This window comes from Sturnus vulgaris, chromosome 1, assembly GCF_052056855.1.
Source record: "Sturnus vulgaris isolate bStuVul1 chromosome 1, bStuVul1.hap1, whole genome shotgun sequence".
In the NCBI taxonomy this organism is placed as follows: domain Eukaryota; kingdom Metazoa; phylum Chordata; class Aves; order Passeriformes; family Sturnidae; genus Sturnus; species Sturnus vulgaris.
The window spans coordinates 131,884,821-131,901,833 of NC_142243.1; the positions used below are offsets into that span (position 1 = coordinate 131,884,821).

General features: G+C 37.4%; 1 protein-coding gene across 6 annotated transcripts in view; it reads left to right on the forward strand.

Moving 5' to 3' along the window:
* Positions 1-17,013, forward strand: part of SLC26A7 (solute carrier family 26 member 7) — a 79,993-nt gene that overhangs the window by 18,214 nt on the left and 44,766 nt on the right. For all 6 annotated transcript variants that reach the window (XR_015807944.1, XM_088177138.1, XM_088177144.1 and 3 more), the window contains 3 exons: positions 3,306-3,416; positions 7,032-7,204; positions 15,402-15,566. Coding sequence is in view for 5 of the 6 variants with exons in the window: in XM_088177138.1 (XP_088033264.1) it covers positions 3,306-3,416; positions 7,032-7,204; positions 15,402-15,566 (449 nt within the window). In the remaining variant the exon portion in view is untranslated. The remainder of the gene's footprint in view (positions 1-3,305; positions 3,417-7,031; positions 7,205-15,401; positions 15,567-17,013) is intronic.

Genomic DNA, 17,013 nt, shown 5'->3' on the forward strand with positions numbered 1-17,013 from the left:
CTGCTTCTTCATTTAATTTCTGGTTTGCACCTAGTATTTCCAAAAGACATGGTGGAGTTTTCCTCAGAACAGATGTGTGTATCATGAGCATATTTCCAGATGCAGAAAACTGTTAAATGGTTGACTGTACTCTGGTGATTCATAGCTCTTCCTATGGAAAATATTTTTTTATTGCTGTAGTTTTGGCACTAATCTAATTAGCAGAAGCTTCCAACTTAAATGGAGACCTTTCTCCTGTGGTAGGAGATGTCCTTGTTTCTCTTTGTATCAGGGTTGCTATTTCACAGTTACATGAATTTGACACCAAGCACCAGTGTTGAACATCTCTTGCTTTTCAGCCTGGTGTGCCAGAGGATTGTTAAACTCCTGGTGCTGGTCACAAGTCGTGGTTTCCAGTGAAAGTGTGTTGCACAATGTTATCTTATGATAAGGAGGTAGTTAAAACAAACAATATTAATGTACTGTATCCGAACTTACTGTTCAATATTTGTTTGCATTTCTTTTCATGGCATTTATATTCTTATATGAAAACCTTAATGTCACTGCCATGGGGGCTTCTCCATATTACCAGTGAAGATTATGTGAGATCCTTACTTTATGATCTATTTCTTTTAAGTATTACTCTTTGGAATGAAAGAAAGAAAATAATGTTTCCTGTCTTTTGAGAGGAAAATTCTTGAGCAAACAGAATGCATTGCAGTGAAGTTTAATATGAAAATTAATGAAATAAGCTTAAATATACTACTGATTGAATCTTGAAAAGTATCTGAACCTTTAGAACATTTTATACCTAATCAGAAAACCTGAAGTCTTTACTGATTTTATTTTATAATGCTTCTCTGTTCTCACACACTTCAGTAAGTGACATGCTTCAGTAATGGGAGTAAAAAACTTAACAAACAGAGCCAGGACTCAAGTCAAAGGTAATTTTAGCTCTGTCCTGATTGCCATGACCTCACCCTTAAAAAATTACACACTGCTTCTAGAAACTTAATACAAAATAATGTGAAAGGTCTAGGCATGAAATGGAGAAAAACAAGGGCTGAATTTAAGTTCAGATTATCTGCCTGTAAACAAATTATATTTATCAGCAGCAGTTCATCTGGATTTATAACCATAACCAGGATTAACAGGCTCTTCCCAAAATCCTTCTGAAGTGCATACCTGGCTCAGCATTCAGTACTGAAGCTTGTGTATTCTCCTTATGCTTGTTCACACAGACAGGTCACTTCATTTCAATTACACTGTTATAATTAAAATGAGACTGAAATTATACTGATTTTTCTGATTCCTTTACTTTTGGAGAGTAAAATAAATTAGCCTAGCATAAAGCTTTATTTCAAGGCTGGAATATCTGTGTGAGTAGAATTTGACTAGTAAATTAATTCCAAATATTTTGTTTCCTTTTGTTTGTTTTTTTTTTCATAGAATGGTTATAATGGAAGAGCCTTCCAGTGTTAAACAACCTTTAAAAACTTTCTCCTATTCTCTATTTCCACCCCCTCCTCCATGCTCGATTTTATCTGGATAGGGTTATGTAGTTCTCTCCTATGCTGTTTTTATTCTCTTCAGGCACACCCTTTTGTGTTGCTCTTGGATCAGAATCGTCTTTTTACCTCTATTGACCATGTGAACATGGAAGTTGCACTACAATTTCAAAGAGCTTTCTGGTTTATGATAATGCTGTGCTAAGAGAAAAATGCAGAAGTGACTATCAGTAAATGCACTAATTACAAGGCTGAAGAGCAACCAAGTCCATTTCCATTTAAAAGAAGTTTAAAACTAAATACATTTTAAAATATCTCTTCTCCAAGTCATAGTTGATAGTGCTACTCTACTGAGCACAATGTGGATAATAATGATCCATGTAGGATTCATCTCAGCAAAATCTTCACTGTGAGGCTTTTCTAAGGACAGATGAATTGCTTTACTGAGAACTTGACTTCTGATCTTTTTGCATTTTCTTGCTTCCCCCCCTACCCGTGCACTTTGTTACAGACTCAAATGAAAATTTAAGAAGGAGCTTTTGAGTAAAAATGTTCAGAACTGCCTCTGAAAGCCCATAAACAAAGACACTCTTTGACACTGTGCATATTATCAAAGCCCCATAATACCAACATTTCAGGTAAAGAATGATTTCTGGAGCAGTTAGGAAAGCTCAGAGAGAATAATTAATCCTACAGGTTTGGTTTTCTTTGGGGATTTCACATGTACACAGAAGGCAACTGCATTCCACAGATGTGAATCACCTCTGTCACAGACCACACATGGTCATTTCCCAGTGCACACACGTCTGCCCTGGGCTTGTGAATACACTCAGGTTGAAGATGGACTTCAGAAAAGCTTTTTGTGTGTTACACAGGCCAGTCCTTTCTTCCAGACTGCATGATGAGGTATTCACCCAAATTTATGGAGCAACTGTGCAAGGCAAGTTCTCCTACTCTCAGTGTCCAGTAGTAAGAGTTGTGGAATAGCCACAGAGCCTGCTGATCTGAAGCACAGTCTGGGCTCTGTTCTCCTGCTGATGATGTGCAAGAAGACAATGCAGTCTGAATTGATGTATTAGGTATCTCAATTTGAAAAGCAACCAAATCTGATGCTTTGCAGGGATTTCTCTGTTGAAAGATGAGTTCCTGCCCAAGACTTTCTAATGAAAGGATGGATGCTGTCCTCTATAGCTAGGCAATGAAGGTAATTAGTAAGTCTATAAAGTTAAACCTGAACCAATTCCATTCGTCCTCCACCTCAACATGAAAGTTAAATATTTTCTGTTTCTGAACTGACAGCTTTACATGATGAAAGAAAAGTTAATATCTAAAGGCTTAAGAACCTCAGGCACCTAAAGAGGATGTAATCTGAAATATTTTTTTGTTTAAGAAAGCAGATGAAAGGGGCTCCATCCAAACCAAAATTACAGGTTTTGAGTTATTTGTAAGAAATAACCATCCCACAGCCTGGAGACCTGGCAGTCTCAAACCCATATTTGTGAGGATGGGGGTGAAACAATGCTGCCTCCTCCTGTGAGGCCTGGCTATTAAAAAGGGGCTTGGAACCACTGATGGAGACAGCTTGGAAACATGGAAGGATATGTGGATTTTGATGATGAAATGAAAAACCTTCCACAGTTATTTCTGATCCTTAGTGTACAGTAGTTCACTTACACTCTAGGTTTTAATAAAAGAAGGTGAGTTTTTTCCTGCTCTTAATAAAATTGTAGACATTTCCTCATAAAAATAAAAAACAACAAAGCAAACAGAACAGTTTTATTTTCATACAGTGAAGTAACTCTCTTTAACTTTCTATAGGGCTGGCCTTTGCTGTCCTGTCTTCAGTCCATCCAGTTTTTGGTTTATATGGCTCTTTCTTTCCTGTCATTATTTATGCCATATTTGGAATGGGACGTCATGTTGCAACAGGTAAGTGTTTGCTAAAGTCATTTTCAAAAAGAAGGAACTGGATACTGAAATTTATTTTTGTTTAAAGGTCAACGGAAGGAAAATTATGTACTATTAAACAGAAATAAGATGTTTTTGTGCTTCTCTTTACAACTATTTTTTGTCAGTTAAAGTACTTTAAAGAGCCTCATTAAGAATATATTGGAGTTACTTCTGCCATTATAATTAAATATTGCACTGACACTTCCTTTGTAAATGTAATTTAGTAAGAGCTTTTGTATTTTAACTCTGCTTTAGAAATCTGCTTCAGGCTAAGAGTTTAACAAAGGGCTCTGCCAACAAGATGTATGTAAATGGAAATGAAAAAGGTTTGACTGCCTCTTAAACCATAGAAAACACACATAATTTCTCACCTGTCTAAAACACAAATCCTGCATTTCTCAGGAAAAAAAAACCAACAAAACGACCTTCTGAGCCCATTACCTGCTATTATATTAAAGTTAGAGACTCTCCCAATAAGGACTCTTGTCCTCTTGCAGAGAAGCTGGGTAGATAGTGAAAGATGCTGCCTGGCTGCTCTGGGAGTCATGAGTTACTTGTTTATCCTCAGCAGCTGAAGAATTGAATGGCTTTGTGCTCCTAATAGGTTGATGAATGCTCTGTTTCTGAGCCCAAAGAAATCAAATTACAGAGGGCAGCTGGAAATAATACTCATTACATTGAACCACAAATTCTTTGCTGTGCAGAAGTGGGCACTTGATGGTCCCTGAAGTTTGCAAGAAGGATGAATAGCAATACACAGCATGGCTGGATAAAGGGAAGCAGCCCCTGTGGCTGTTAGAAGATTTAAGCAGGGAGGAAGTATCTCTTCCTTGAAGAGGAGAAAATCTCCTGAAAGGAGAAAAGATGGTTCTGGGCATTTTGAGTCCGCACTCAAAATGAACTCCACAGAGTTTGATTGCACAAGTGTATGTGACGTTCTACTAAGAAGTTAGCAATACATTTTGAGCACTCTTTTTGATCAAAAATGTTACATTATAAAAAATAAAATCATGAACAGCTATAAATTGTCTTAGAGAAAAAGGAAAGCTGAAAGTTTGTTTTTCCTATATGTACAGAAAGTATTTGAGCCTTTTGATGTCCAAAAAGGATCTGTGGATGTGTTAGTGTCCTAATGCTGTAATGAGTAAGAGACTGTACTCAACTCATGTTAAAAGGGAAGCATTCCAAAAAAAGGCGGAAAATAATTCTGACTCTTGCATACAGATAGATTAAAACTTTAGCCTATATTAGAAAGCTGTTTCAAACCTAAAAAATTTGGAAGTGTATTGTCAGAAGTTTGTTGGTGTAAGATTATTAGGAAGACAAGAATCCATCATATGTAGGAAAGATAAGTAAGCATCTGGCTGACATAAATTCTAGTAATGAAAACAGATGATAAAATAGGTAAGTACAAGATGTTAAGTCTGATGTTTTATCCTTGGGAGGGAATACTGCTCACAGAATCACTTGCTGAGTTCCACAGCTTCATGTCTGCAGATTTCTGCATGGTCCTTGGTGTGGAAACTCTTTCCATTCATAATTCTATTTCAAAATTTAATCTCAAGTAAAAAAAAAAAAATGGCAACAAAAGAGTTTTCATGCACACATGGAATTTTTTTTAAATTTATAACTTTGAGTGACATGTATTGTTGATCTTTTCAGAAGGAAGGTCTCATGCACTTCTTTCCCCAGCCTCAGTTAAGGCATCTTGGTGTGTAGCTGAGTGTGTAGGAGCTATACTGCCTGCCTCAAATGCTCCATAATTCCTTATGGACACTGGAGACAGTCTCTTCACTTACCAGAATTTTCTGTAAGATCTGTGATGCTCCCCATTGTACACAGGTTGTAGAAGTGTCCTTTGTTAGTGAAGGCAGTCATGTTAATATGAAAAGGAAAATCCATCAATGGCTCTGTTCTGTTAACTTTTATTCACTTGAAATGCCTCTTCTTTGAAATAGCTGATCTACTTCAAAAGATTTATCACCTGAGCAACATACACATACACCTTTTTCTTGATTATTATTAACATAATTGATTTTGAGCCATCCTCTGAGACAGCTTTAGCTGCCATAAATAACACATACAAGTCCTTGATTTAAGATAGAATTTCAAGTAAACTGTTTTCAAATTTAATTTTATGCAAACATCTTAGAGCCATAGAATGGCCAGATTTGGAAGGAACCTTAAAGATCTAATTCCAACCCCTCTGCCATGGTCAGGGACACTTTCCACTAGGTCAAGTTGCTCAGAGCTCCATCCAACCTGGCCTTGAACACTTCCAGGGATGGAGAAGGAAAAAAAAGCATAATTAGACTCTGTTGGAGAAGAGTTAATGTGACTTCTGTAAAGGAAAACCCTACCTCGCTAACTTCTAGGCTACTGTACGAATGTCAACAAGTGCATGGAGAAGGGATATACTTTGAATATAAGATATCAGAATGGTCAAACAGCTACTGATAAGGTTCCACACCAAAGGTTACTAAAGAAACTAAGTTGTCCTTGTGATAGAAGAAAAGTCCTTTTATTAATTATTAGCAGGTTGAAAGATATGAAGCAAAAAACTGGACCTCATGGTCATGTTTCAGGCATCCCTGGTGGGTTCCTGAGGAATTCATGCTGTGGGCTTTACTCTGAGGGCAGGACTGTGTTCACCAGGTCCTGCAGCAGTAGAAAAAAAAAGGCGAGTTCAGAGAGAAACTCCTTTAAAAGAGTTTTAAAGTATAGATTAAAGAAAACAGTACAGCAGATGCTGAACTTTCACAACCTGCTCTCAGAGGACATTGTGGAAGGAGAAATTACCAGCAGGTTCAGACAAATCTTTGACAAATCCATGAATGCTAGTCCACACATAAAATCAAGAAAGGCCAGCTAAGGAAGTACCTGTCTAACACAGCAGCTGTGGGTGCTGGCAGTAAGGGCAATGGCCCACAGAAAATGGCCAGGTTTGTGTGCTTTCCCTGGGTAACACCTCTGACTAGCACAGCTGGAGGCAGAGTGCTGGGCAAGATGGGCCAGTGCTCTGACATAGCAAGATATTCTTATGCTCTAATAGCTCTGCATGTTTGTTTCTTTCAGTGGTGAATTGTCATCCTCATTTATCTTTGTGTCATTAAATGTGCTTTACCTCTCTCAGTAAATAAATGTTTTTCTCATAATTTGCCTCCATTTATTAGAGTGCTGGGTACTATTTAATGGGCTGGGTACTACACATATAGTGTGAACTAATTGCCCTAGAAATTTGAATGGTGAACACAGGATTCTCAGACAAATAGCTACTTGATCACAACCAGGGTGAGAGAAAAGCATTTCTGATAACTTGAAATAATTGTAAATTGTTGCATTTGAATCTCTTTTGTAAACCTGTCTTAATGAAATTGCTAAAAAAAATTACATTTAATTTGTCTGTATAAATGGTATTTTATGGGAAGAAATGTGTGCTACATAGAAAAATTACCTTAAAAATTGTTCTTATGTTGACAGGAATGTACAAAATGGCACTTTTACTCATTATGGCTGTTTTGAAAAAGAGACCATGAGTGATGAGTACAGACAGATATCCAATTATTCGTGATTAATGTGTGGCTTTTTTTACAGGAACTTTTGCTTTAACTTCCTTAATATCTGCCAATGCAGTTGAGCGTCTTGTTCCTTCAGTCAGAACTAATTTCACTGCAAACAATAATTCAGGAATTTTGGGTTTGTCAGAATTTGAAATGCAGAGGATTGGAGTTGCAGCAGCAGTTTCATTTCTAGGAGGAATCATTCAGGTTGGTGGTGATCACATTTTCTCTATGCTACCGATAATACTGCCTTTGTGACAGCTATGACTTTTGTAATACTTTTTATTCTTCTCTGAGAAAAACTAATGAAAACATCTGCTTCAATGGTCATAAATGATGAAATTAATATGCTTTAAGAATTTGCTACTCCTTTGTTGAGATGTAGTAATTATTTGTATACATGTTCCCAGTGTTTTACAACATGAAGCAAAACCACATTCAGTCAGCTCTACTATAATACTCGCAGTTGGTGTCCCTTTCCTTCTCCTTCAGCAACAAACATGAATCAGCTCGTAGTAAGCACTGACATATTCCTGAGGCTTTCTGTTGCCCTTGGCTTGAAAAGCAAGACTATCCAATGATTAAAAACAGTAGGGAAAACTTTAAATTCACTTTAGAGTTCACATACCCACCATTAAAGTGAAATGGCAAAACAGATGTCTTCAGATGATTCTCTGAAGTTTATTTAAATGATCAGAGGTCTTTTAAATTTCTTCTTTTTTATTATTCTGGCTAAAAGGGCCAAGTTTCTTTATCCATTGCCAGTTTCTTAGATCTTCAATGAAGGCTTCCCTCTTTCCTTGTAAATATTAAAATACAAGTAATGTTCCAGCATGTGATATTGCAACACCTCCTGGGTACCTGGGCTCCTGAAAGAAACCCAGACCTCTCCACTTGGTGCTTTGGATCCCTTTCCCATGCAGAGGATGAGCAAAGGAGCCCAGAATGGGATCTTCAGTAGCCCACGTGCTTGGCAGGAACTGGGACATTTACTTGTGTTAGTCAGTAGGAAATATCAGGAAGCAGTTATTTCTGTTTCATTTTTTATTATTCTTTTACTGGTTTATGATGCGGATTCTTGTACTGGATTATGACTTGGGGTAGGAGCATGAGGGACAGCCTGCAGACAGCACAAGAAAGCAGAGCTGGTGCAGATTGTGCCTGGCTGTACCTGCACACGCTGTCCCAATGCACCAGCACATGCAGCACAGCACTGCATCTTACACAGGGTGCTCGCAACAGCAGAGCATGAATGAAGCTCCTCATGCAGGAGTCCTGTGCTCACAGTTTGGAAATCTCCTATGTCATCCCCAGAGAGGCAAAATACCTCATGTGGGAAGCTGGTACCTGCACTCATTTGATGTAACTTCAAAATTCAATGCAGAAATTATTTTGCTTGGTGGCTGCAGAATCCCATTAGGTGTGTGAGTCCTCTAGACCTCTAACTTATTCTTTCAGCCTAAAAAGTTCTGCTTTTTCATGGAATGAGAAGAACTGGTAAATCCTCTCTGCATCTTCAGAGCAGGTCTGGCAGGGAACTGTGCCAGGTGCATGTGCTCCTCTCCCAGGTCAATAATGTCACTTGCATTAGAATCATACTAACACAGCTGGTGCTTGTCATGCTGCACTAGTCCTTTATGTGAGTTTAATGGTTGGAGACCAGAGTAAAGTAGTTATTTCCTAAAGAAGTGCCTTGAAGTTACAAATACTGTGATATTCAGGTGAAAGTCCTGATCAAGGCTGAGATTAAACTTTGCCATCTTCCCGGGTGCTGTTAAGTGTGGGGATCTATGTTTCTCATCAAGATTCCAATCTCCCAACTAATAGTTACTGCAAACCCCAGATAAGGTGACAGGGCACATCTTGCTCTTAATGGAGAGCTAAGTCAGTCACCTTCTTCTATCAATCAGATTAGATTAGAAATTAACTGGAGTTAATGCATGTTCTGGGACAAGAAGAATTGTGTGATGCATTTTGAGGCAACAGCTTTTCATTGAAGACGTCTTGAAACACAGAAAGGAGTTGCATCTTCCATGTAGCTGGTATTTGGGATGGTACTGCTCTGGGAAGGGAGCAGAACTGCTGTTATCTACTATAGGACTTGAATTTTTCTGAAAAACAGTCAAAATGCAGTTCTCTAATCAGCCACTAATTGCACAAAAACAACAGATGCTGTGACTAATCCATACCTTGGGCAGCCTCCAGATGAAGGATGAAAAGCCCTTGCCAAAACAGGAGTTTCCTTCTTGGGAAGAGTAGGTAAAGAGCTGAACACCCTTGGCCTAAAAAGCAATTTGATGCTATTTTTCCAGTAGCTTGGTTAAGTACTCTAATTGTCAAATAATGCTAAAATAAAAGGGAGAACATACAAAATAGTGATTAATGGAGGGAAGGCGGGGGGAGATGCTTTTGAGATGAACTGCTGTTGCCTAGTTTGTGTTTAGTGCAGACCACAACTGTGCATTTGTGTGTGAGGCAAACTCTGAGCAGGCTCTGTGAATTTCAGTGCCATCTAGACATGAAATAAATTAAAACTGTTTTCTGATCATAAGACAAGTATAGGTAGAGCTTAGCACAATTAAAATTTGGGGCTTAGCTGCTTAATTTTTTCTCAAAGTAATAAATTTCAGTGTTTTAAACTACTGAAATTTAATGTTTGAGGAAGTGTTCATAAAAGAGGAAAGATATTTAGTTATCTTAAAAGGTGTTCTGATGAAGATAAAATAATATTAAAATAGAAAATAAGTAAACATAAAATAGGAACTGTAATTACCAAAACAATTTAATATAATGCAGTCATCATTTCATTTTTAAAAGCAGAATGGAAGGCATAATGAAGATTTTTTTTAATGTTTGTGTAGTTGCTACTCTATAAAGATAAACAGAGCATGGAAAACAAATCAAATTAATAGAATTCTTCCCTGATATTAAATGCCTTGGAGGTATTGATGGGGAGAGAAAATGATGGAACATAACAGACACCTATGGATTAATTTTGTAATTAAAATTGCATGCTGACCTTATAACATTAAAAAAATCCTTAAAAGAGCTTTTGGGTAAGACTTTTTTTCCTATTAATATATTATATGTGAAAGAATGCTTGCACAAATGTATGTCTCTAAAATAATCTCAGCATATTAAACTGAAATTCAAGATTAAGATTTTTCTGAATAAATAGGGGAAAGCTCCTTGCAGATCAAACTGTGAAAAAAAAATACCCTAGGGGAAAAACCTTAGTTCTCTTAAGACCACAGTGTTACAGACTTCAGTTGGCCTATGCTTATGTAAAGGAGAAATAGCTGCTCATTGCATTCCAATCTTGTAACATTTTATTAGTGAATTTTCATCTATTTTATTTTAAAATCTAGCATGTAATTAGTTGCTGATATACAGTGTTGGAAATAAAAATGTTTCTGGTTTTCAGGACAACAAATTTACACAGTCTATTATCAATTTGCTTAATAGCAAAGGAGCACATTTGAATAAGAAGGGTGTTTTTGTAAGGCAATATTCTTGTCCAAATCTCTATTACCCTGTGGGAAAAATGATGCTGCACTATTCTGTTACACATAGCTCTGCATGAGGTAAAATCATGAGTCTATTATACAGTGATAATCAGGAAAAACGTTCATTTTTCTTTTACAGTGGAAATACCTTAATGCAGGCTCATATTCTGTATTTTGGAAACTACAAGTAGGCTGGGTGGGAGTTCTGGTTCCCACAATAATGGTAGAGCATGCTTGTGTTAGTACAGAAAGACCATAAAAAAGACATTTTTAGGTCCTGGAATGGGGAAAGTTCACTCTGCACACCATCAGAAGTTACCAGTCACTCTCAAGACAGAATGAACATAAGAGCTGCAGCTCAGAAGACCAAAAGCTCGTGGTCTGACACTTGGATTTCTATTGAAACAGGCCATGGAGAGTTTTAAATTGGCAACTCAGCCAAGCTGAACTGTGTCTGACTGCTGTCTCCAGAGGGTGCATAGATGTCTTCACTTTCGCAGCGTTAGATTTTGAGGTAACTGATGAAATGTGCTAAATGAGAGGCTCACAGTCTGTGCTGTCCCTCCAAGAGATGTTCCCCATGTCTGCCCTCATCGACCCAGCCCATGCAGCAAATGATCAGAAAAGGCACCACCACCACCCCTTTGTCTGCTGTAAATAACAGTGAAAAACCCCTTCCAGTACACTGGAGTTTTGGGGGGTTTAAAATTCATTCTCCAAAGCTGAATCTGTGCAGCAGGTAACATGATATCAGTCTTTTGATTTCTGTGGACAGAAAATTTGACATTAGTGATTTCCAAAGAGCTGTTAAGTGATAAAAATTTTTATTGGCCATGAAGTTAAATTGACTACAAGTTGAATGGAATTTTAATAATAATAATAAAGTGAGCATGTTGTCATGGGAAGAAAGTATTGAAAGTGGACAAGAACCAAAGGTTCTGAATTAATGAACATAAAGGGCTTTGCTTTTTGCAATTGCTCATTTTTCTTATGGCTAAATTCCCATTCTCTTCTACTTGTCACAGTAAAATTATGGAGCAGTAAAGACAGATGCAAGAAAAGGTTCCTTTTGTATTCTCTTTCTTCCAATTTGAAATTTACTTCTTTTTTTCTTACTTTTTTTTTTTTTAGAAATCACCTTCCACCACTTCTGTCTGATCACTTCATTGTATACCTTGTTTCCATAATCTTTTCTCCTTTACTGTGCATTAACTCAAGGCTGCTGCTTTCCCTCTCTTTCTCTTACATTGTTTTTTCTTTTCTCTGAAAGGTCTTGATTTCATTTACATGTTTTTTTTCAAGGACATATACCTGGCAAAAGCAAAATTCATCTCAAGAAAGTTATTTCTTAATGAGCCTTTTTACATGGTATTACATACTGAAAATGCCACACAAACAATAGCCAAGTGCCTTTCAAACCATTTTTATACTGTGCATATTCTTTCCTTGAAATCTGCTTTTTATCCTCTACGAACTACGTTCTTGAAAGTTAAAAATTCTAAAATAATATTAAAATTTTGTTTCTATTACAGTTAAAGAAAATATCAGTATTATGGCAAATAATAATAAGAAAAAATATTTGGTTTTCTTTTTGTGTTTTTTTTTTTGTTCTAGTACTTTACTGTCAGTTTTCTCTGTAGTTTGTCTGCATCAGGAATCAAAAGAAATCATAAAATATACCAGAAAATAAAGTGGAAGACCTGAAAAACTGAACGTCACAACCAATAGCCAAGATAAAGCAGATTTTTAGACATTTCTTTAAGAACATTGAACTTTCTACAGTTTAGTAAGTGTTACTGGGTGAAAGATTTTATGACATAATGCAATATAATGCAATTGAGTGCTGTCAGCTTAGCTAAATTTCAAATGGTGTTTATTCAAAATGCAATGGCAGCCAAGCTTAAATGGCTGTAGCCCAGCATGGAGGGTGAATTGTAAAGTCAATCTGGGCCTGTGTAAATGCTAATAATTTTATCTGTCAAAAAAACTCACACACAACTAGATTTGGGAAGCTTGTTTCAAAACTTTTTTCCTCCTCATGATCCAAGCAGTTTCTGTGCATTACTCATGTTGCAAGGACAACATGAGTTCCCATACCAGTTTATGCTGAAATTCTCACCCTCCACCCAGAACGTTTCCCATTCTGGTTGCTTCATTTTCAGATCTTCTCCATAGAAGCTATATGGGTGCACATCGTATTTATTTAACTATCATGGAAATGAAGAGTAGGATGTTCATGCTTATGAAGTGCTGCCTTTGTTTCTGAAAGTCCTGACCTTCCTTCTGCAGTATGGAGAAGGCAGCAAGTGTAGGCTGCTGCTTGTTTAACTGAGTGGCTACAGAAATTGTCTAACTGAAACCATACTCATGGTTTGCATGTATTTTACAGAGCCTAGAGTTACATGCAATCAACAAAAACTGTGTTTGAAATGTGTTCTTTTAGTTAGCACCTGTGAAGCATCCTCTTAAAATGTTCAAGATTTAAAAAAAAGTAAAAAACCAAAAAGTAGATCTGAAAGTGATGCTGAAGTTTCCAAGCTCAGCAATCATTTTGCTGTAACTCACAATAATAACGTTCCCTGAAATGCTAATAGTAGCTAATACTTCTCTGTGATATTATGTAGTACACAGAATTGTCTCTGTGGTTTTGATTCCATGGCTAAATAAACATCCAATTTCCTGGAAACGAAGCTATTACACAGTTAGAAATTTCACATTCAGACAATAGAAACCAATCTTAGAAAACAAACAAAAGTCACTAGGGAAGGAAGAATTTAATTCTTATTGAACTTTGCTACTGTGAACAATGTTTTAAATATATTAGTAGACACACTGTTAGAACAAATAGCTAAACAAAATATCTGAAATTAGTAATTATCAGTTTTAGGCCTGAATAACTAAATTACTACTCACTGAGGGTGTACAGTAATTAGCATTATTGGAGTCCAATCCTGAATGGCAATCAATGTTCCAATTGCTCATAGTAAAGAGCAATTTACATGCTATTAGTGGGAAGTAGAAGAAAATTCTCAGATTTAATCTCTCAAATGGACGAGGATATTGCTCACTAGAGGTTTTATGGTGAATTAAAACCCACTTATTTTGATTTTTTTGTTTCTTTTGTGGTACTATGCCCAAAGCTCACTGCATACAGGTGAGTTTTATGGTGAGAACATGAATGGTGTTTAGGCATAAAGAATGATAACATCTGGAAATGATAGTTTAGCTTCAGAAAAAAAAGAAAACAAAACAAAATTTAAAAAAAAAGCAAGGGAGACTGTGATATATTCCAAAATGATGATATTTAGTAAGGTAAACACAAAATGAACCTCTTAGAAAGCATTGTAACAAACAACTCTGAGCCAAGAGCATGCAACTTTTCAGGCAGAAGAACGGCAAATGCAAAAGACCATAGAGGAAAGAAACTGCAAAACTCATTGAGAGGGGAGATAACGTCAGTGTAATAATGTGGATCAGAAAACCATAAAGTGTTAAGTAAACTGCAGTAACAGCTGCAGTCATGTAACAACTTTGTTCAATGAATTAAGAGTTGTCAAAGCTCATACTTTGGAGAGAAATAATGTTTGAAGTCCAGGATAAGGGGAGCAAACAGTTGAACACAACAACACCTACAATTGTTGTAGATCCTGCTGTTGTTTAAATTTCTGGATTAGAGGGCTCACCACAAGAGTCTCTATAGAACGTCACAAATTTGGTATCTGTTGAAATTACTAATGTTGGGAATCCTGATAGTGACATTATGGCAATGAGAAAGCTGGACCAATGTGAGGTTTTGGGGAACCTCTGGGTGCCTCTGGCACCCACACTGTCAGGCCTATTCTTCTTTTGTGTAGAAAGCGAAGCAGCTAATAGTTGCTATAAAGTTATTTATTGCAGAAGCACATCAGTCTCAAAAGCAAAAACAAAGCAAAGCAAAGCAATGGCATAAAGCAATGGCCAAGCTGCAGTGGCAAAATGCAATGGCAAAATGCACATGGCATAAAGCCATGGCATAGAGCACCAGCTCCCCCTGATGCATGTTCTTTTATAGAAACTTTCCAAGTAGCTAAGACACAAACTCGGACCACTACTTCTTAACCTATTAGAATTCTGGTTTCTTAGCACGCCAGGCTACGTATAGACTACGTTCATGGCCTGTCTTGTTCTAACTGAAAAATGTAGGCAATATTCTTAACTCTAACTCTATTATGTCTGAAGTGAGGTACTTGGAGCCTCTAAGAAAACACTAGTATGTTTTTCAACCTTCACTAGAACATGTACTACTTCTCAGGCATCTAAGACCTTTTACTCACTAAAAGCACTTAAAACTTATTCCATTTACTTACTTATTTATTCACTCCATCTATTCACTTACTCATTCCATTCAAAGACTTTAATTCAATCCCTGCACTCTGATTTCTCTCTGAAGAAATCAGAGAGACTCCTGGCTTACTGACTCCAACAGGCCAAGATATGGTTCTTGGCCCATTTAGGCTGGATAGGAGTGGAGCAGGAATGAGTGTCAGAACCAGCCTCACTTTTTGAGTTGCTGCACTTTTTGTTGCAGTGTTGAGTTGATGTATTTATGGTGTTTATTGTGCTCATGTATTTGAGCAGGAGTGAATATTTTAGAGTTTCTCTGAGTCTGCTTTTGTTATTAAACCTGTGTTAGAGTCTGGTAAACCGGTGAGTAAAATAGTGCAGGTAAACCCACAGGACTTCATTCCATCTTCAGTGGGTTCCATTTTCAGCTGTATTTGCCTTCCAAAGGACTTGTGCTTTGTATCTTTAGCTCATTTACCTTATAACTTATTAAAAGGACTCTGATTCATTGTCCTATCACCAAGAAGCTGCATTTTTATGTAATAACTGGTGATCCTCCTGCGTTTGCCTTTTAGGTAGCAATGTTCACACTGCAGTTGGGCAGTGCCACTTTCTTGTTGACAGAACCCGTGATCAGCGCGATGACAACAGGAGCAGCTACACACGTTGTGACCTCACAAGTGAAGTATCTGCTGGGAATGAAAGTGCCATATATGTCAGGACCACTGGCATTTTTTCATGTGAGTTCAGTGAAAGACATGGGTTACTTCATGAGCTAACATTTTATTATATGCACTATTTGTCTCTTTGTAAGAGTATGGAATTTGTTATGCACATGTGTGAATGAACAAAAGATGAACCTTCATCTTACTTTAACTGTTTGTAGGAAGAGATTTGGAAAACTTGATAGACAACTAGCAGGAATGGGTATAGTAATAGGGCATCAATAATTCCATTTATTATCCTGAGTCATTATACACTCATACAGAGGGGTAATTTCTCTCTTGGTCAGCATGTGGAAGGAATATAAATATAATTTTAAACATATTTTCTTCATATGCTGCTGATTGAAATCTGACCATCATTGTGGTAAAAGGAAAATGACCAGTGATTTGTGCATCTCCTGTGCAAAAATTACTCTAGACATGTCATTTATTATTTTATGACATGATACTACTTTGCCATAAACACAGCAAGTGGACAACTTTAAGGTAATTTTTATAAAAGGCATGCAACATTCCATGCAGTATGGTTGCAAATGAGTGGTTAGGCTTAAAGCATCACCATCAGAGGTGTTGGCAAAAAGCAGGTATGAGCTTAATATGAGCTTAGGAAATTGAGACTTTAACAGAGTTCAGTGGCAAGGTTCACTCACTCCAGGAATGAAGCACTAATAGGAAAACTGCATTAGTATAAATTTAGAATGGATTACACGGAGACTGAGGATGAAAAGGGATAAGGGTGCAAAGGGTATGGATACAAAAAATAAGGTGTGCAAAAGGGCTTAACAGAATTTCATCACTAAGTAATTTAACATTTATGAAGTTATAAAATGGGATTTTTTAAATAAATATAGCAATGATTTAATTAGTTTCATGATAGCAACATTCACACCATAATAATTCACATGCACACAGGCGGAGATGTATACATGTCTGTCTGTGAGGGTAAAGGTGCTTATCAAAAATTCCCTTTGGCTTCAGGGATATAGTCATGGCAAATGCTTGAGTGTTTCTCACCAGGCAGAGTGCTGGCCTTTTGAGTATTGCAGCCTTGAGGGCTCACGAGCTCTGAGGGGTGTCCCACACCTCAGAGAGTGGTGCTGGCACTGCCCACTGTGGCCCCAAGAGCTCAGAAAGCCTCACTTAGGACTGTTGTGTGCAGGGTCACAAGCTGATTTGCTTTAGTCATCAGTTGGTTTCCACCCTGGCCATAACCCAGGCTGGCAGCTACTGGAGTTTCCAAAACATTTGGTAATTGTTTCCAAAATTCTGGCGACAATGGTGCTGTTCTACTCGGGCTCCAGTTCAGGTAGGGAATGTTCCAAGGCTGTCAAGGGATGAGTGATCACCCTTTGTTCCCCACCTTGGCCCACAGTGGGTATTGCTGCTGCAGTGTTTTCCCACCTGTATCATGTGAAAGCACCTGGTACAGTCAAGGACACATCACCACCCATGCTATGGCTAC